Source organism: Penicillium digitatum, chromosome 3 (genome assembly GCF_016767815.1).
Source record: "Penicillium digitatum chromosome 3, complete sequence".
NCBI classification, from domain to species: domain Eukaryota; kingdom Fungi; phylum Ascomycota; class Eurotiomycetes; order Eurotiales; family Aspergillaceae; genus Penicillium; species Penicillium digitatum.
Window position 1 is genome coordinate 1,024,318 of NC_089386.1, and position 19,172 is coordinate 1,043,489.

Consider the following 19,172-nt stretch of genomic DNA (forward strand, 5'->3'; position numbering starts at 1 on the left):
GTTGTGCTTTGGATTGTTGATGGTTGCATGTGCACCTGTGTAGCAGCATCTCTCTATACATCTAGTTCACGATCTATACGCGAAAACCCATCTTAGTAAGTAAATCCAACAAAGTTATCATTATCTATGGACAACGCATAGAATGAAAACCTATTCATACATCAGGGGTTAAACGCTATAGAAACGCACAATCGCGTCTGTGTCCGTGTGTTGCGTCCACTTTTATTAATTAATTCAGCCTGGTCTCGGTCCAACCTTGGAACCCATACTCCCGCTTACCGATAAAGACCTCTCACACCATGGATTACTGTCTCTACTACAGTGGAGATATCCTGTTTTAGTGACATTTGTAAGAAAGGGGTTTCCAGTGCCTACAACTGTGATACGGTGTACACTGATGGCCGAAAGAAACACACTTTTGTGTATCCTGGGAAGACTTGGAGCTACAACGCTGACAACGCTCCGGGGCACCGGCTCCTGTAGATAGACTAAAATTGGGTTGGATTGTATTTTATATGAATGCTCTGCAGCATCCAATTTCTAGCACACTTTTTGCTTGACACTGCTTTTCCAAGGTTCGCTTGTACACCGCCCACCTATTTTGCATCCTTGTAACTTGAGGTTCCATCCAATCTGAAACATGGCTGGAGATGTCAAACTAGCGCCTTGGGGATGACAGTGCTTTTAACGTGGTGCACGGGACATGCTGAGTGGATATTTTTTAGGTTTCTACCAATCAGTACCGAGGATAGGAGTATAGCAGAATGTAACAAAAACTTCAGCGCTTGCCCAGGTGGATTATAAAAATCGAAAGAATTATTGTTAACCGAGACTGGCACGTGCCTATCACGTGGGGACGCACGGACTCAATCCTCCAAAAGTCAAGCCACAATGTGTGCAGTGACTAAGTAATTAGTTATGGATGCATAAATGATCCAGCTTGTAGCTTCACCGCCTTGTGGTAATAGTTTCACAAGCTCTCTGTTCCTCTACGAACCTACACATCCCTATCCAATCAGTGCCCGTCTTCTGAGCAGCCACCCCCATTCTTCCAAGAAATGGCTCTAGTTTCGGGCCCTGGTAGAGCCGGGGGTAGCCCCGCAGACTCTGAACTGCACGCCTCAAAGCATGTGACTTACATCAAGAACCTGGACACTGTGCGTGCTCCTTGAAAAAGAAAATGATGAGTGAATGGTGAAGATTGACCAACATAGAGGAGAGATGAGCTAGAATATTGGCTGACCGAGCACCTACGACTAAATGGTGTTTACTGGGGTCTCACAGCCCTGCATATCCTAGGTCATCCGGATACGTTACCTCGAGATCAGACCATCGACTTTGTTCTCTCGTGCCAAAATGACAATGGAGGCTTCGGTGCTGCCCCAGGTCATGATGCCCATATGTTGTACACCGTCTCTGCCGTTCAAATCCTCATAACTATTGATGCTGTTGATGAACTTGACAAGCGGGGCCGAGGTGGCAAGGAGAAAGTTGGATCTTGTACGGGAATCTCTCATATTCACTGATGCCAATAATTGTCTACTGAACCATTACAGTCATTGCAAACCTACAGAATGCAGATGGCTCCTTCATGGGGGACCAATGGGGCGAAACAGATACCCGTTTCTTATACGGTGCCCTCAATGCATTGTCACTGTTACGTCTAATGGACCTGGTCGATGTCCCCAAAGCCGTTTCTCACGTTCAGAGTTGTGAGAACTTGGATGGAGCTTATGGTATCCGCCCCGGTGCCGAGTCTCACGCTGGCCAGGTATTCACTTGCATTGGCGCGTTGGCCATCGCTGGCCGCTTGGACTTGGTGAATAAGGATCGCCTCGGAGCTTGGCTCAGTGAGCGCCAAATCGAAAGCGGCGGTTTCAATGGTCGACCAGAAAAGCTTGCAGATGCGTGCTACAGCTGGTGGGTTGGATCAAGCCTTGCCATGATTGACCGTCTGCACTGGATCGATGGCGAGAAACTCGCCGCATTTATTCTACAATGCCAAGTCAGTTAAATCTACATCGTGGGGTGGGATCTATTGCTAACCATTATTTAGGACCCTGATGCTGGTGGCTTTGCTGATCGACCAGGAAACATGGTAGATGTATACCACACACACTTCAGCCTTGCGGGGCTGAGCTTATTGAAGTTGAATGGCCTTCAAGAGATCGATGCTGTTTAGTGAGCTAGGATGCATCTGATATTCTACTAATAGATTTGCTAACTTGAATGAATAGCTGCATGCCCAGGTCGATCACTGCTAAATGCCTTGCGGGATGATTCATCAATTGATTGATGGGTGGTGGATCTATCATCCATCAATTGATCCATGTGGAAACCTCCCGCAATCTAATAGCTCAGTGTTCTATTCTCTATGGACCATGGGATACAATGCGGGCATGACCATTTTGACTTACTCCGCTTCAGATTCCCCTACAATGGCCAAAGAGCTGTTAAGACATCGTGGTACATACACATTGTATACACACTGTGTACCTTAAGATATTGATGAAGAAATGAATGAAAGTTGTTTGGACAATAACGTCCCGTGACTTACCCGTGACCCAAAGACGCTCCTTCCTCGGATGTCAATAGACAATTGATAAGGAAGAGAGTCACAATCGTCCGCCTTGTGGATGTGTTTATAACGACTCCTCTTCCCCCATCGCTCCTTCACCACCCCCATTAACACCCACTTTCTTGGCTTCGACAGTTTGGTTGTTTTGCCCTTTCCTCTTGCATCTCATTCGATTCGTTTGTTGCTTCCTTCAGGGCTTGCATCATGGATGACACCATCCTATTGTGCAGCATCTGTCCTGGGCAGCCCCAGTTCAGCGATGTTTCCCACTTGTTGACACATGCTGCCTCCAAGGCTCACCTAGCCAACCACTTCAAGCTCAAGCTCCGCACTGATGATCCCAACGCAATCGAGCTCCTCAAGCAGTACGACGACTGGTTCGACGCCAATGGCTTCGCGAAGCAGCTGGCTGCTCGCATGGCTAGCAAAGAAATTCGGAAGAAAAGAAAGTCTGATGAAGCATCGTCTTCCCAGACCACTAAACGCACAAAAAGCCAAGCATCCGATGTCGAGCTTGAGGGCTCCAGCACTCGCACAATTACAAGCACCCCAGTTCCTGATTGCCTCGATCCTCGCCTAGCCGATTCTCACATTGACAAACAGCACCATCAAACCATCACGCCAACTACTCCAAACAGATTGTCTACGGCGAACAGCAACGCAAAAGCTCAAACGGGTCCGGTCCTTCGCTCGATGCGATCCTTGAATGGCACAAAGTCAAACTTCCTGCAGCCGGTGGATGCTTCTGGACCTAGCACTGAAACCCGATCGTTGGCTTTGCCGATGACATCGATACAGTGCCGACGTAAACCGGACCCCCTGGAGAGAACCTGGACTTCCGGCAAAGATAACTCTGATCCTTTCATCGACTCTGGCGATCAGACTCAGACATCGTCTGGTGACGCTGAGATGGACAAGGCTCGGGCCGAAGAAATTGCAAGACTTAAGGGAGTTCTATGGCCAGGCATGGATATTTTTGATTCCGCAACGGCGCAGATGCGTCGTCGGCGCAACCAGAAGAAGGATAGTACTGTGTTGAAGATGATGGAACTTGGTTCTTCGCTTGTGGAGCCAACCGAACTGGTCTTTTCCCCACATGGAACCATGTTGAAGGAGCGTGTGATCACGGGCAATGTGGAGGAATACAGCCCACTGAAAGGGGAGACTCCAATCCCCAGGCGAGGCCTCACTCGTACCAGGATTGCTCGTTTGACCACAGCAGACCCCAACGTGCCCCGTGCTGTGGACAGAAAGCGACAAAAAACCGAGAGAGACCACAAAAAACTTGAAGAATCAGTCAAAGAAGAGCGAAAATCCCCCCGCCGCTCGCGCCGCGCAGTAGACCGTGCTCAATCTTATGTTGGCAACGATGACGAGTTTGGTTTTACTGTCAATACCTTTGGCAAACGGCCGAGGGGTGGCTTCGACGTCTTTGTTGATGAAGAAAAAGAAGAAGACGATGGCAAAACATTTTATCAGGAACTGGAATACAGAACGCAATTTGACACACTGACCCCCACTCGCCTTGTTTTGAACGGAAAGACGAACACCGGTATTCATGCCTCGAGAACTGGGCACATATCCCTCGACAAAGAAAACATCGAGCCTATTCTGAACCCCCAAGGCCGAATTGGCCCCCCTGGTTGGCACTCCCCATTCGCTAAACGCACTGACCCTGATGACTTTGGATTCGGCCCTGCATACCTTTCTGATCTTGGGGATCCGTATGACAGCTTTGACAAGGCTGGGTATCGATTCAACCCTCTGCAGGCCCCCTCGAAGCCCCCTTTCTATGACAGCCAGTACGAAGAGGAGCAAATTGCAGCCCAGAATGGCTGGCTTTCAATTGACCAGACAGTTCCATCTGAAGAAACCATCCCGGAAGACGATCACTTTCCTGCATACTACTTGACCACCGATGCGAACTAAATTTCCCGACCCTGATGGCCAACCCTGCGGCACAGTGATGCTATGCGATGTTTCTTGAAATGACCGAAGATGTTATGAATAGCCAGAACCGAAACCCCAAACAGTGACAGTGGTAGCTTTACCATGATTTTCTCCCACCCAACGATCGCAACTAGTTCACGCCCAGGCTGATTGCTATCTTCTATCAATTGTGATTATCCATGGGGGTGGCCATTTGTATTTCTCATGCTTGTTGGGTTGTTTGATATGCTGTACAATATCATGATTAGCCAGTATCAATAGGAAGAATGTGCATCATGAATGTTTCCCGTGCCATTATATACACACCATGATAATCTTCCTCTTCAAGGTCCTCTTTTCGTACACAGCTCGAAGGGCATTTTTGTACTTTCCATCATATGTTTCTAGGGTTATGTTTTGAACACACCTACCATCACGCACTTCCCACCATGATGCCACCTACAGAACTTTCGTTGGCCAGGAGGTTGGGTCCAGGGTTGATGATCGGCAGCCAAGCGTTGGCTCTATAGCCCAACTTATCTGGAGAAGTTTGACTCCGTGTTCTGACTTGAACTCAACGCTCCCTTCGAGATTTGGCCGTCTTTCGATACAGCTCCTATTTGTGATGCAGCTTGTTCTCGAGTTCAATATGGTCGAATCTTTTGAAGACCTAGGTTGTAGGGAACATCGAAGGGCATCCATAAGCTTGAAACCAGGCGAAAACTTCTAAAGAGCAAATCGGCTATGTATGGTATGACCTCTCCCATATCCCGTCGTTTAGAGTTCTTAATTCTTGAAATATCAAGCTGAAGATTGTGATACTAGTGTATTTACAGTATCTGAAGACAACTGCCCGCTCGTCATGAACCGTCAGGCACGCTATCCAAAATAACCCTTCTTTCCGGCTTTGATGGGTCCAGACAGTAGAATATCGAAATCGTCCCGTGTCAAGTGCTATCTTTGTCGATATACTTCTTGAGTCCCGCAATGCCTTACCCTTAAAATGAGAGTGTTTGTGAACATACACTCTACTCATTACATATAAGCACACAAATCTTAGCAGATATTCCCTATGTCGCATGGGCCCTGACAGGTGGGTATCCTCTTGACAAAATAAATATGCACTGCCCCCGATAACCGGTTAAAGGTTGCTAGTTGCTATTCGAGAGAATTCCATTTTAGAGCAGAGCCGGCTACTGGTGCATGTTAACATCGACTGATTGCACCTCATGAAGGCGTCAATTGAGGCTGTGTGTACTCACATCAGCTGACTATGCTCTCAGACTCCGTGAGAAGGCGGTTGAGCTGCCGAGGCTTCAAGTCGCATTGAATTACCATTTTGATTATCGAAGATCACGAGGAAGCAGCTGGAACACCTGCACAAGTTGATTAGGTGCTTGATAATGAGGTGTTAGCTCGGAGAACCATGTGTACCTAGGGAATGTACTAAGTGGTGAATATGGACCTTGCACCTAGAGGATATACTACATATGGAATTCGTTGTGATCAAATGATCTCCGAAGTTACTCTCCATAGAAATTCTACAAGACGAATTTAGTAAGAGTAATCGAAGGAATAAGATACTATCGATTTGCTAATATACCGTCTTAGGTGATTGGCCCCTTCCCACACGTGTGTATTTAAGAGAGAGAGAGAGAGAGAGAGAGAGAGACTTCTTTAAGATGCCTAGTAGCCTAAATATCTGGTTAGGTGTCCCTTCCATTTTTGGGTCACGGACAACTCGTCACCTACCTCAGTTTCCACTATGACTGAAGGCCATAGGGAAGGTATAAATACCTGCTATTTCCCACATCCCCCTCTTCTTGTTTCTTCCTTCTTCCACTCTCCGGGTCCACCGGTAATGTTCAGTCTCCCAGGGGCCATGCTTGGTCTTGCAGGTAATCAGATATCAAATACGAAGATGCTAGAAATAGAACTCTGCACATAACTTAACTTGACTTGAATCTTGGGGCTGTTTCTATGACTATCTCATTGTGTACAACCCCAAAGGAGTTCGTACCATCTCTAGCTCATCTCTAGCCCCTGTTCACGGTGAGAATAGCTTCCACCCAGAACAACTTGTGTCAAGTTTGTGTTATAGGAAAGAGATAATACGTCCATATGTCAGCTACAAGGAGTGGGGGTATCATGGTTGGGGGTGACATAAGTGGATGTATGTTGTTGCTGTAAAGTGTTGAGTGCATGCATCTGCGACTCTGGGACGAGAAAGAGAGAGGGGGGGGGGGCAGGGAAGGGGGTCATGGATTGACTGTGGTCAAGTGAACTGATTGCCATGAAGCCGGAGACAAAAAAACAAAGACCACAAATTGCATGAGCAAGTAACAAATCATCAACCTGCACAAAGTACAACAATCGATTACAGATACCCAGGTGTGGTGTTCAGACAGGCAGACAGAAATCATAGGTCATGAAGAGATCATAAAAGCAGGAACCTATTAGAAAAGAAAGAGCCCTCAGATGATTCTCCACTAGGCAACAGAGGGCTGTCTCTGTTGTGATGGATTCCAAAAATTGGCTCAAAGAGCACATTGCTCATCCTCGGGGCCAGACTGCAGCTGAGTCAGCAATTAATTAACGCCTTAGCGCGTTCCGTACGCGTCGAGCTCCGAGTAAATTGCGGAGAACTCACATGTGTCTTGATTTGAAGCATCCCTAGTCTGAGAATAGGCTGAAATGAAATACCCCCGATTTCTGTTCCATTGAAATCCGTCTCATATCACCACAACCGATAACCCCTACGTCTAACCCCATTGCCACTTGCATACTTGCCGGTGGGAGCAGTTGGAATCAAAGATGGCACCTCACTCTTCGCAATCCTCTGCACCTTCTTCATCGCTGAAACGAAAGCAAGCAAGCATCTCCAGTTTTTTCACGAAACCAGCATCCTCGGCAACGCCCAAAGACTCCGCACCGACCCCAGATAAGGCGCCTAAGAAAAGACAAGCGTCTCCAGCCGACAAGATCGAGCCAAAGCGAGACGATACTTTTCCAGCAGATGACGATGAAGAAGATGATGATGATGACGAAGATGTCGTGGCGCCTGCACCAAAGCGAGCCAAAACCATCGGCACAGAAGCGGAGGAGCCGATCCGAGTTGCGACAAGCGTGCACTTCGAGCACACCTCTCAGGCAAGCAGCAGCCAACGCACCGATATCTACAAATTCCAGAGCTCCCCTGCTGCTGCGCCAGTCACCACCGAGGAGGAGGGTCCAGAGCAGGAACAGCGGAAGAAAGAGAAGGAGAAACTGCACCAGCAATTCGTCCGGAAGCTCGGTGGGTCAGATTGCCAGGTTGGGATTGGGAGAATCGCAGTGAGCGATGCAGCCAGTGCGGAGATGGAAGCTGCAGAAGCCGAGGAAGACGAAGAGCCCGCACCGCCACCACCCCCGACTAAAGGCAAGGGTGCGAAGAAGGGCGCGAGCAAGCTCACGCCCATGGAAAAGCAGGTCATTGAGATTAAGCGTCAGAACATGAACACAGTGTTGGTTATTGAAGTGGGATACAAGTTCAGGTTCTTCGGAGAGGATGCGCGAATTGCGGCCAAGGAGCTAGGCATCGTTTGCATCCCCGGGAAGTTCAGATTCGACGAACGTAAGTACTTCCTGCGTCTCGGAATACAGAAACCATACTAATGTCATGACCTACCGCAGATCCATCCGAGGCACACATCGGTCGGTTTGCTTCGGCTAGTATCCCCGTGCACCGATTGCACGTACATGTGAAGCGACTCGTTACAGCTGGACACAAGGTCGGCGTGGTGCGACAGATCGAGACGGCTGCGCTCAAGGCTGCGGGTGATAATCGCAATGCACCATTTGTTCGCAAATTAACCAATCTCTACACGAAAGGAACCTATATCGATGACGCTGAAGGTCTGCAGGGTCCTGCGCCGGCAGCCGGAGGTGCTTCCCCTGCGACTGGGTATATGTTCTGTATGACGGAGACTATTGCCAAGGGCCCTGAGAATGACGAGCGAGTTCATGTCGGAATTGTAGCCGTCCAGCCGGCTACAGGTGATGTTATCTACGATGACTTTGAAGATGGCTTCATGAGGAGCGAGATTGAGACAAGACTCTTGCATATCGCTCCCTGTGAGATCTTGATTGTTGGAGAGATGTCTCGAGCTAGCGAAAAGCTTGTGCAGCATTTATCTGGAAGCAAAATGAATGTTTTTGGGGACGCTGTGCGTCTGGAGCGGGCTCAGAAGAAGAAAACCTCTGCTGCTGAGGCACACAGTCATGTATCGGGATTTTATGCAGGGAAGATGAAGGCTACCAGTACCGAGGAGGATGCTCAAGCTGCAAAGCTGCTTCAAAACGTCCTTGATCTCCCGGAGCAGGTGACTATCTGCCTGTCTGCTATGATTGAACACATGACCGAGTATGGGTTGGAACATGTGTTTGATCTCACCAAATATTTCCAACCTTTCTCGGCTCGTTCGCATATGCTTATGAACGGAAACACGCTGGTCAGTCTAGAAATCTACCAAAACCAAACGGATCTCTCGACAAAGGGTAGTTTATTTTGGACCTTGGATCGAACGCAAACGCGATTCGGACAACGCATGTTACGGCAATGGGTTGGTAGACCTTTGCTGGACAAAGTGCGCCTCGAGGAGCGGACAAATGCCGTGGAAGAGCTTATTGATCCTGCGCGAGCGGTTCCGGTGGAGAGAGTACGAGGGTTGCTATGCAAAGTCAAGAGTGATCTTGAGAAAAGTTTGATCCGTATTTACTACGGAAAGGTATGTGATACTTCTGCGATGAACCACGCATGTACTAATGTCGAGTCAAGTGCGAGCGACCCGAACTTCTCACTGTTCTACAGGCTATGCAGATGATTGCAATGGAATTTGCAGATATCAAATCACCTGCCCAGACGGGCTTTCAATCAACGCTAGTGAGCGAGGCAATCGCCTCTCTGCCCACGATCCGAACTTCAGTCGTCAAGTTTTTGGATAAGATCAACTTGCACGCTGCACGAACCAATGACAAATATACCTTCTTTCGCGAAGCGGAGGAGACAGAGGAGATTGGTGAGCTCAAACTCCAAATTGGAAGCACTGAACACGGGTTCTCAGAACACCGCAAGCAGGCGGCATCAACGATTGGGAGAGGCAAAGTCGAATACTCGACAGTCTCTGGCATTGAGTACTTGATCGAGATCGAAAACAACTCCCCAGCACTCAAGCGCGTGCCAGCATCGTGGGTCAAAGTCAGCGGCACAAAAAGAGTGTCCCGCTTCCACACGCCAGAAGTCATCCAGCTCATCCGCGAGCGTGATCAATACAAGGAAGGCCTAGCAGCAGCCTGTGACCAAGCATATAAAACTCTCCTAGCTGACATTGCAGCGCAGTACCAGTCCTTCCGGGATTGCATCCAATCCCTCGCAACACTTGACTGCCTATTATCTCTAGCAGACATAGCCCTGCAACCGGGCTATGTCAAGCCCGAGTATACAGAAGAAGCAAGCCTCCACATCGAGCAGGGCCGACACCCAATGGTCGAGCAACTCCTCACAGACACATACGTACCCAACGACACAAACCTCCAACACGACGGGACGCGCGCCCTGCTCGTCACCGGTCCCAACATGGGCGGTAAATCCAGCTACGTGCGACAGGTAGCACTTATCGCTATTATGGGCCAGATCGGATCCTACGTCCCAGCAGCTTCCGCCCGACTCGGTCTCCTGGATGCGGTGTTCACGCGCATGGGCGCCTTCGATAACATGCTCGCCGGCGAATCAACTTTCATGGTCGAACTCTCCGAAACAGCAGATATCCTCAAGCAAGCAACGCCTCGATCCTTGGTGATCCTTGACGAGCTGGGCCGCGGTACGTCGACGCATGACGGTGTTGCTATCGCGCAGGCGGTGCTGGACCACATGGTTCGGTCGATTCAATCCCTGACCCTTTTCATCACGCACTACCAGCACCTCTCGCGGATGGTGCATTCCTTCCCCGATCACGCTCTCCGTAATGTCCATATGCGGTTCACGGAGACGGACAAGGATAAGGAAGGGGATGGGGAGATTACATTCCTCTATGAGGTTACTGAAGGAGTTGCGCATCGTAGTTACGGGTTGAACGTTGCGCGACTGGCGAGCTTGCCTTCGGCTGTTATTGATGTCGCCCGTCAGAAGAGTGCTGAGCTGGAGGAGTCTATTCGGCGGAAGCGCTTGGCTGGGCTTGTTGGGGCGGTTCGTCGGGCCCTTGATGTTACTTGTAGTCTCGATGGAGAGTCTGCTGGTGCTGATAACCTCTTTAATAGGCTCATGGCCAGTGCGGAGCAGCTGTAATTTTGCAGTTATGCGGGGTATTGGGTATTCTCGGCTGTACATTTACATACCTAACCCTCGATTTTTGATTTTACATTATCTCACAGCATCCCAATAACCCAGTTATATGATGGTTTAAAGTAGACAAGTGTTTTGGCATCGAATCCAGTGGATTCGGGCTGATCAGCGGCCGTGCCTCGTATATATACACACGAGGTTAACATCATTATGATAGATCTATCTTGAATGGCAGTCTTGAATCAACGTCAACAAGGAAAATCTGCCGCTTATGCAACCTCCCTTGTTGGCCTTGCGTGTTGGACGTAAACAATACAGTGCCTTGGTAGATATCTTTTTGGTCACTGGCAGTACCGGCGGCTAGAAGCACAGAACATCTAGACGGCCTTGCCGTGTATAAAAAGAGACAGACAGTTGTCATATACCTGTGCTTAGCAAAATCAACCTACATCCCCACGTAGACTACACTGGCCAGATTTTCTACGAACGCCTTCAAAACCTCGACCTCGACAAGGCTGAACTGGAAGTTTTCAAACTTTTTTTTTGGATTCCATAGTTCGTTTACTCGATCGGGGCCTGGTTCGAATCGGCGTTTGTCTTTTCAAAGTACCAGTGATAAGGAGAAGCTGGTACGAGGAAGAAAAGAGAGGAAACAACATCACAACCTCGTTTGTCGCATTGAGCCCATGCAAGCACGCCTAGATGGGACGTGTGTGTATGTAGTAAAACACCAAGATCGAAACCAGACCAGACCGTGCCACAGTCCACAAACCAGCCCTCGCGCAAGAACCTGATTTCGTTTTCTCGTAGCATTAAAAAAAAAGGCTTTCTATTATCTTTTTTGCGCTCTCTGCTCTTCTCTCTCACGATCGTTTCTCCATAATCGACCTTCCGGGACTTTCGGAGTTGTGAAAAACCAAAAAGTCAATCCACCCAAACCATCACCTCTAGTAGAAACGTCGGAAATCGTAGGAACGGCCCCTCGAGAGTCGGCAGGCGGGGATGATTGGGCAGCGCGGCGGTTTAGGGCTGAGGAAGATAGGAGGTTGAAGGTACGGCAAAAAAGAAGAACGGGGGACTCGATTTTGGCCGAAGAGCAATCATGAAAAACCGGTCGTAAGGGATATGCGAGAGAAGAAGAGAGACAAAATAGACGACGCAAGCGAAATTTCGTTTTGGTGAATTTTAACGGAGACGGCGGGCCTCGCGCTCGGACTCGAGCAGGCACAGGATGTCATCAACGCGGACTGGTGCGGAGGGAGTACAGGTTAGTTATGTGGTCGGGTAAGGTTTTCGTCTTTTGGGTCGATCCTCAAAAATTCCATTTTTCGACATGAAGGCTCTTTTCATTCAAGAATGAAAGATGGATCCATGAATTCCCCCCTCTTGGAATCCCCCCCCCCCCAAAAAAACGAGTGGATTGAAGGAAATCAGTATCGCATACCTGGGCCCTTGACGTTACGGATGATGGAGCGCGAGGTGTCGTCCATGAACTCGACGCGGACCTGGGTGACACCACCACGGGATCCTAGATAATTAGACCGGATATTAGCCATTGCTAGTCCTCCAAATGTCTGGTTTCAATCGTTTTGTTTCGGGCGATCCGGGGCGCATTGGGTGCACCCCGCGAATATCGAATATCGAATTGTGGGTTTTGGAGCTTCAAAAATCTGGGAAAGCACATACCGGTGCGGCCGAGGACACGGGTCACCTTGACGAGCTTAACGGGCTGCTTGCTGGAATCCATCTTGGAGGTCTGGAGAGGGCGTTGAGCTCGAGGGTTGGAGTTGGTTGGACTGAAAGTAAGAGAGTGTTGAAGCGGAATTTGGCCTGTGTGGGTTCGTGCAAATTACGCGAGGGCTCAGGGCTGGACACCTGAGCCGTCAGGCAGCAGATGAGTCAGCGAACAAAACTGACACCCGATGGGTCAGGCACACTCAGGCAAATTCAGGCAGAACATTTTTTCCTTGCAACTCCGATATCGTTCAATCGCTCTTCAGCAACTTGGGCTTCCACAGCCAAGAATCCTACGAGATGAATTAAAAGACTCATTGAAGACTCTATCAAATATGCTTTGTAGACATCTCAAATAGCCATATACCACCGATTCCATCACGTGGGCTTATACTGTCCAGCAAGCACGGTACATGCTCCCCCGGTCCCGTCACTGATTCACCGGAGTAATCTGCCCCTCCAATTTCTGCCGCAAGAAGCTCCGGTCTCTCCCTCTGACTCCTCCGGACTAAATCAATTGTTCTATCTTGCCTTCGGGATATATCCACAGTCTCTGAATTGCAATTGACTTAAGCTCTTTTTCAATTGATCCCCGATCAGCCTATTACCCCACCAAAAATCCGTGAAAACCCCGCGCCGCATCACTCCATCGCCATGGATCTTGTCAACCAGTGAGTCAGCCTCAATTGCAAACCCTTGTTGTGATCCCTACTGACACTACCATTTTTAAAAGCCTCGAAGGCCGTCTCCTCTTCGCCGTGCCCAAAAGCAAGTTCCCTCCCAAATTGTGACTCATAGACGCAGCGATACCCACATGAACAAGAGCCAAGAAACACAGATGAAGGATCCAAGGCTGACGGCGAAAACTCCACTCTACAGAAGGACGTCTGCAACAGGCAACTCTCGACCTTCTCGCCGGCTGTGACGTCCAGTTCCGCCGCGAAACCCGCCTCGACATCGCTCTGGTCAAGAACCTGCCCATTGCGCTGATCTTCCTGCCCGCCGCCGACATCCCCACCTTCGTCGGTGAAGGCCGCGTTGATCTGGGTATCACTGGCCGCGATCAGGTCGCTGAACACGATGCAACTCTGCCTGTCGGTGAGACCTCCGGCGTCGAGGAGATCCTCGACCTAGGCTTCGGCGCCTGCAAGTTGCAGGTGCAGGTCCCCGAGAAGGGTGAACTCAAGGAGGCCAAGGATCTCGTTGGCCGTAACGTCGTGACCAGCTTCACTGCTCTTACCGAGGCGTTCTTCCGTAACCTGGAGGGTGCCGAGGCTGGCCAGAAGCTTTCCACGAAGATCAAATATGTCGGCGGTAGTGTTGAGGCCGCTTGCGCTCTTGGCGTCGCGGATGGTATCGTCGATCTTGTTGGTATGTTGTGATCATCACCAGTCCAACTGAAATACCGCTCTGTGCTAATACTTAATCTCCTTTTCAGAGTCCGGTGAGACTATGAAGGCCGCCGGTTTGAAGGCTATCGACACCGTTGTCTCCAGCACCGCTGTGCTTGTCAAGTCCCGCCAGTCCAACAGCGACATCCTCACTCTCCTCACCTCCCGTCTGCGTGGTATAATCACCGCCCAGAAGTTCGTCCTGTGCCAATACAATATCCCGCGTGATCAGCTGGCCGTCGCGTGCAAGATCACCCCCGGCAAGCGCGCGCCTACTATCACCGCACTCGAGGAGGAGGGTTGGGTTGCTGTCAGCTCGATGGTGGAGAAGAAGCGCATTGCTACGGTAATGGATGAGCTTATTAAGGTCGGCGCGAGTGATATCTTGGTTATGAACATTGCCAACTCGCGCACGGATTAAAGATTTGATGATACTTTGTTTTTTTTGGGGTTTTAATAGCATCCTTCTTCGTGATCTCTGTTTTTTTTTTACTTCATATATTGTGATGAATTCCTCAAGGATGCTGGTTTCTTTTCTTCTGTTTGGTCTTGATCGAGACTGTCTCGCTATTTCGATGGATGTTGGATTGGGGATAAAAAAGCACATACATAGAATGGGATAGGGCAACAGCGCGTGCAAGAAGATCTATGAGCTTTGCTTTAGAATTTCTTCTCTAAATTCTACTCCTGTACAAATAGTCTTATCCTCCCCTGTTGAAGATACGAGACTACGCATACCACTCCATGCAACATGATACGGTCATATCCAAATGCCGAAAACCACACAACCCAACAAAAATCGTCAAAACAGATGGGCAATGGTATCATCAAAGATCATCAACAAAATAATCAACACCAAAAGAAACAAAAGAGACCTCCACACAAAATCCTCACCCTCACAATTCCTTCTCCCCCAGTCCAACTCCCTCTTTCCTTCCCCGAAGAATAGCCTTAAGACACTGCCCGACCCCCTCAAGATCCCCAAGCAGCCCAACATGCCCACGCTCACTCTTCACCAACCCATCCTTGATAATCCTATATCCAGGCGGTAACATAGCAGCCGAAGCAAGACAAACCCCATCTCCAGCCGCAAACGCAAGATCATCATACGCATCAACCTGCTTAATACTCTCACGCGATACAACCCGCGCACCATACACCGTCGGCAACGCCTTCCCGTAGAGGACTGCCGCAGGCGGGTATCTGTTCTCGGAATGATGGCTCTGCCGGAACGCCAAGTTCTCCTTGAACCGTTTAGTTTCTGCCAGCGTGCGCTGCAAATACTCCCTCGCGGCGGCGAGCGGAATGGTGCTTGTCGTGGCTATCTTATTGGCTGCGCCGCTGCTGCGCGGGTGTGCGCCTGGCCCGACTAAGCCGTCGGCTGGATTCTGAGCTTTTTCTGCTGCGTAGGCGGCATATGAGGCTGGGTTATGTGGCGTACCAGTGTGGCGGGCATAGATGTCTTTGTCTGTTCCAGTGACGGCGTTGTGTGCGTCATGCGGGTGGTTGTGTGGATCTTGGGACAGGAATTCGTCGGAGTCGTCGCGCGGACCCATGGAGAAGCGCTTGCCGATAATAGGGATGTCTTTGAACCCGAGGGTTGTTGGGGGTGCGGGGAGAGCGGGGCCCATGCAAGGGGAGAGACGGTAGTCCTCCCAGGTTTGGGCGTTGAAGAAGTCGACACGGAATTCTTTTTTGCTTTGCTTGTCGATAAAGCAGTGGCCGTCTTCGGGGAGGAGGGCGAAGCTCGTGCGGAAGGTAAAGTTTACTTGCGCTGTTAGAACGCGGGAGCTGAGGAGGACGTCGTCGCCGCTGCGGAGGGGTCCGAGGATGTTCACGCAGTGTTGTGGTACGCCTGCGTACAAGACTCCAGCGAAGAGATCGGGTCGCTCGTTGACGGCGTGTCGGGTTATGAGACCGCCCAGGCTGTGTGCGATGACTGTAGCGCCGCGTCGGGGTTCCCCTGGTGCAGGCTCCTGGTTGCTTGGTAGGCTCTCTAGAAAGGCAATGAGCCTGCGCGAGAGCAGCTCGGGGCTTAGACGCCAGTCGTATCCATAATCGTGGACACGCAGGTCGCCACGCAAGGCGTTTTCGCTCTTGCGAAGGCGCTTCATCAGTCGTCGACAAACGTCCACCGGGCCAACGTGAGAGAGAACCCCGGATGCAAAGATGGTCTCCTCCATGCGCTCCTCATCCTCCGGGTTCAGCCCGACCTCCAAGTCCACTTTCCGCAGATTCAGGCCAACCTTCATCGGAACCCAAAGTTGACGATGGGGTGGCTTAGCAGACCGCAGGATTGATCCTCGGTAGCCTCCTAGAATCACGATATCGCCCGTAAGATCTGCCATTGCTTCATCCAAAATGGGATTGGTTGTGTTAGAATTGGTCCGCGGAGTTAACGGCGGGGTTGCAGTCCGTGGTGGTTGCTCCCCTTTGCAAGTACCACTAGCACCGTTGCTGTTACTTGATGAACCGTTTCCAAGATCTGGCAGGAATGGACGAGAGCCCCAATCGGGGCGGATGTCCTGCAGATGGAGATTGGGCATGCTGAGCAGCCTGCTACTCGAGTCTTGGAGGCTGTCCTTGATTGCCTTGAACCGGCTGTTTACCTGAGTATGCACATTCTCGTACAATGGTCGCTGCTCTAGGGATGATGCCGTGGACGACGCACGCAGATACAGTGATTGATCCGACGAGGATCTCCGCAAACTTGGTGGTCGACCGAGCTTCGATGAACTAGGTCTCCGTGTGAAGGAGTGTTTTGCGGTCAGGGTTTCCCCTGGCGAGCGCAGCTCAGGCACCGGCTGAGCGGCTTCTCCGTCATAGTCAATGCTAGAGCTACTTGGTCCAAGACTTGACGTTGGCGGACGCAGGACCAGCGATGAAGTTCTTTTCGGCACTCCTGCGTTCTTTTTCACGGAAGGAGCTACTGTCTGACTGCGGATTCGGTTATGGCCATTGTGGGCACCGAATGAGAGAGAGGGTCGTTTCCTCAAAGAGGTCAGATCAGGCAGGAGTTTTTTCAATTCGCCAGACCAGGCGCGTGGTCGGCGAGGTAATGTGTTTTTCAACAAGGTTCCGACAAAGCCAGACCGCTGGTTCGCCGCGGTGTTTTTCGACCCGGTCTTTTCAGGCGTCGAGGCAAAGAGGTCGCTGGGAGGGCCATGTGCAAGGGGACCTGGCTCGGGCTGCGTATACCGCGGAGAGGAGTATGATGCCCGAGACTTATGTCCGGACCTTTGTTCGCGTGGTGCGGTCGCTGGTGGTTTTTCGACCTTGGGCTCCACCGACTCTGGCTCGGCCGTGAGCTCCGATGCAAACAGACCATCATCGCCTAAAGTATCCGGTATAGTGGTAAAATATGATCCCTGGTGTTCCAGCACCCGATTCTTCTCTTCCACGGGGGTTGCCCGGGCCTTCATGCGACTCTGTTCGCGCCCAATGCTAACCCCCACCACGTCACCGGCAGCATCTTCGTCGGTGACCTCGATCGAGTGCGGGATTCGGTCGTCGCTATCGGAGCTGGATCGGGATGAATATTGGGAGGGAGAGTAGGAGACGACCGGGTTTGAGGATGTCTCCGAGGAGTACACTGTCTGGTTCTGGGTTACCGCAGCTGCTGTCGCAGTGGTTTCTGGAGACAGATCTGAGGAGTAGGGTCGGTCGGGGGGAATCGAGGCCATAGCGAATTATGGCCAGAACAGAGAACGGTCTGAAACCAGTTCCCAGACGAAGATTGAACGAGTGTGCAATTCTCCCCAAACTTGGCATTGGGTGTATATACAAATGTGGGGCGCAAAACGGGGAGCAAATGATTGTTTCCTACACCGTAGACTCTGTATAATCTGTTTGTACAAATTTGTACAGATGAATACTTGAAGAAGAGTTGCATTTTTTTTTCCAATGCGTTTCATAAACTGGAACCAAGTGGGTTTCAAGCACAGCCTTCTCGGGTCGGCCGGATGTTGACAAACAGCTAATTGTCGCTGGTGCAGAATAAGAACATTTAAGAATCGTTAAGCAAATGCTTGGCCTCTCCCTGGACCCTGATGGAACCTAGATGGGACCTAGATGGGACATAGATGAGACCTAGATTGTACCTGGCAGTCTCTGATAAGTAATTTACATTTATCGACACTCTCTCTTTACATTCGCCTTGGATTTCGGTCTTGTCTTTGGTGACTAAATGCGAGACATTCTGGAAATAGATCCTTGTTTAATAAGCCAACCTTGTGTTCCCGAGGTCCCCTCTGAAGATCTGCACATGTAATCTATCTGTTTCCTGTAAACCGACCCGACCGAATTTCCTCCGCGCCCTTATTCGCAATCTCCTGATTTCTCTCAGCACCCTCATTAGATCCAAATGTCCGATCAACTGCCGTATTTACCGCCCCGCGCAATGACTCTCCAGCACCCTATGCCACAATCAGCCCTCCCTCCCCCAGTTCCCCCCCCCCCAAAAAAGGAGGCTATCAACTTACATGAACCGATGCCGCAATCCCCTTCACTTTATTTCCAAGCCCCTCACCAGCCCGTGCAGCTCTAGAATCCTCGATTTCTGCCCGCTGCGCCGTACTAGCTGTGTGCGGGAGTGGCGCATCCCCTACAATCCGGTCATCGCTGCGAGACGGAGACGGTGAAAGCGGTCGCTGGCGGGTCTGGGTTGGCCCACCTGCTGATTCCCGCGAGTAACTGGCTCCTGTGGCTGAGTTATAGCCCTTAGATTCATCATACTCCGATCGTGTATCGCGAAGACCTGTTGGAAAGCCTGGGGCGCCGGTCGAGGAGCCGCCACCCACTGCGCCGCGGGAGGTGTGGGTTGGATCAGCGGGTTCATAGCTGTGGTAGGGTTGTGACATGATGGTATAGATCTTTGATTTCTTGTTGGGTTAGTGAGATTAGAAGAAATGTAGTTGGCGTGTTCCAATTCTTCGGTTCAGACTTCCCAGGCAATGACGTCACGATGAGGGCGTGCAGATGTATCGATTCCTCTTAGCCCTGGAGGGATCACAGAGCTTTCACAGCGCTGCAATACTGCAATAGATGTATACATCTTCTTTGATGTTCAAACCAAAGCCAAATTAATGCATCTCCGAGAAGCTGATTATGCAACAGCTTCTACTTTCATGGTAGCCGGTGAAAAGCCGAGGTCCAAGGAGCAGTTTTCCTAAAATGGAGTGTCTCCGATCTGTCCAGAGACATTTTTATAGAACTCCGCTTC

General features: G+C 50.4%; 7 protein-coding genes across 7 annotated transcripts; 4 read left to right on the forward strand and 3 right to left on the reverse strand.

The window, feature by feature from the left end:
• Positions 1-1,058: 1,058 nt before the first annotated feature.
• Positions 1,059-2,280, forward strand: Pdw03_7911 (Terpenoid cyclases/protein prenyltransferase alpha-alpha toroid; the record flags this gene model as incomplete). Its single annotated transcript, XM_014677572.2, has 5 exons — positions 1,059-1,157; positions 1,215-1,500; positions 1,557-2,005; positions 2,057-2,181; positions 2,238-2,280. 5 exons carry the CDS (start codon positions 1,059-1,061, stop codon positions 2,278-2,280), a joined length of 1,002 nt encoding a protein of 333 aa, XP_014533058.2.
• Positions 2,281-2,782: 502 nt separating this feature from the next.
• Pdw03_7912 (Terpenoid cyclases/protein prenyltransferase alpha-alpha toroid) lies at positions 2,783-4,507 on the forward strand (the record flags this gene model as incomplete). The annotated part of the gene is made up of 1 exon (XM_014677573.1): positions 2,783-4,507. The coding sequence occupies one exon, from the start codon at positions 2,783-2,785 to the stop codon at positions 4,505-4,507; it is 1,725 nt and encodes a 574-aa protein (XP_014533059.1).
• A 2,814-nt stretch (positions 4,508-7,321) lies between these two features.
• Positions 7,322-10,829, forward strand: Pdw03_7913 (DNA mismatch repair protein Msh3; the record flags this gene model as incomplete). The annotated part of the gene is made up of 3 exons (XM_014677574.1): positions 7,322-8,120; positions 8,180-9,273; positions 9,324-10,829. 3 exons carry the CDS (start codon positions 7,322-7,324, stop codon positions 10,827-10,829), a joined length of 3,399 nt encoding a protein of 1,132 aa, XP_014533060.1.
• A 1,182-nt stretch (positions 10,830-12,011) lies between these two features.
• Positions 12,012-12,573, reverse strand: Pdw03_7914 (40S ribosomal protein eS28; the record flags this gene model as incomplete). Its single annotated transcript, XM_014677575.1, has 3 exons — positions 12,012-12,073; positions 12,271-12,354; positions 12,513-12,573. 3 exons carry the CDS (start codon positions 12,571-12,573, stop codon positions 12,012-12,014), a joined length of 207 nt encoding a protein of 68 aa, XP_014533061.1.
• Positions 12,574-13,214: 641 nt separating this feature from the next.
• On the forward strand, positions 13,215-14,372 carry Pdw03_7915 (Histidine biosynthesis HisG: ATP phosphoribosyltransferase; the record flags this gene model as incomplete). The annotated part of the gene is made up of 4 exons (XM_066101803.1): positions 13,215-13,231; positions 13,294-13,328; positions 13,440-13,931; positions 13,999-14,372. The coding sequence occupies 4 exons, from the start codon at positions 13,215-13,217 to the stop codon at positions 14,370-14,372; spliced, it is 918 nt and encodes a 305-aa protein (XP_065956886.1).
• Positions 14,373-14,847: 475 nt separating this feature from the next.
• Positions 14,848-17,634, reverse strand: Pdw03_7916 (LYAR-type C2HC zinc finger family protein; the record flags this gene model as incomplete). The annotated part of the gene is made up of 1 exon (XM_014677578.1): positions 14,848-17,634. One exon carries the CDS (start codon positions 17,632-17,634, stop codon positions 14,848-14,850), a length of 2,787 nt encoding a protein of 928 aa, XP_014533064.1.
• Positions 17,635-18,222: 588 nt separating this feature from the next.
• Positions 18,223-18,810, reverse strand: Pdw03_7917 (uncharacterized protein; the record flags this gene model as incomplete). The annotated part of the gene is made up of 2 exons (XM_014677579.1): positions 18,223-18,366; positions 18,433-18,810. 2 exons carry the CDS (start codon positions 18,808-18,810, stop codon positions 18,223-18,225), a joined length of 522 nt encoding a protein of 173 aa, XP_014533065.1.
• Positions 18,811-19,172: the final 362 nt, after the last annotated feature.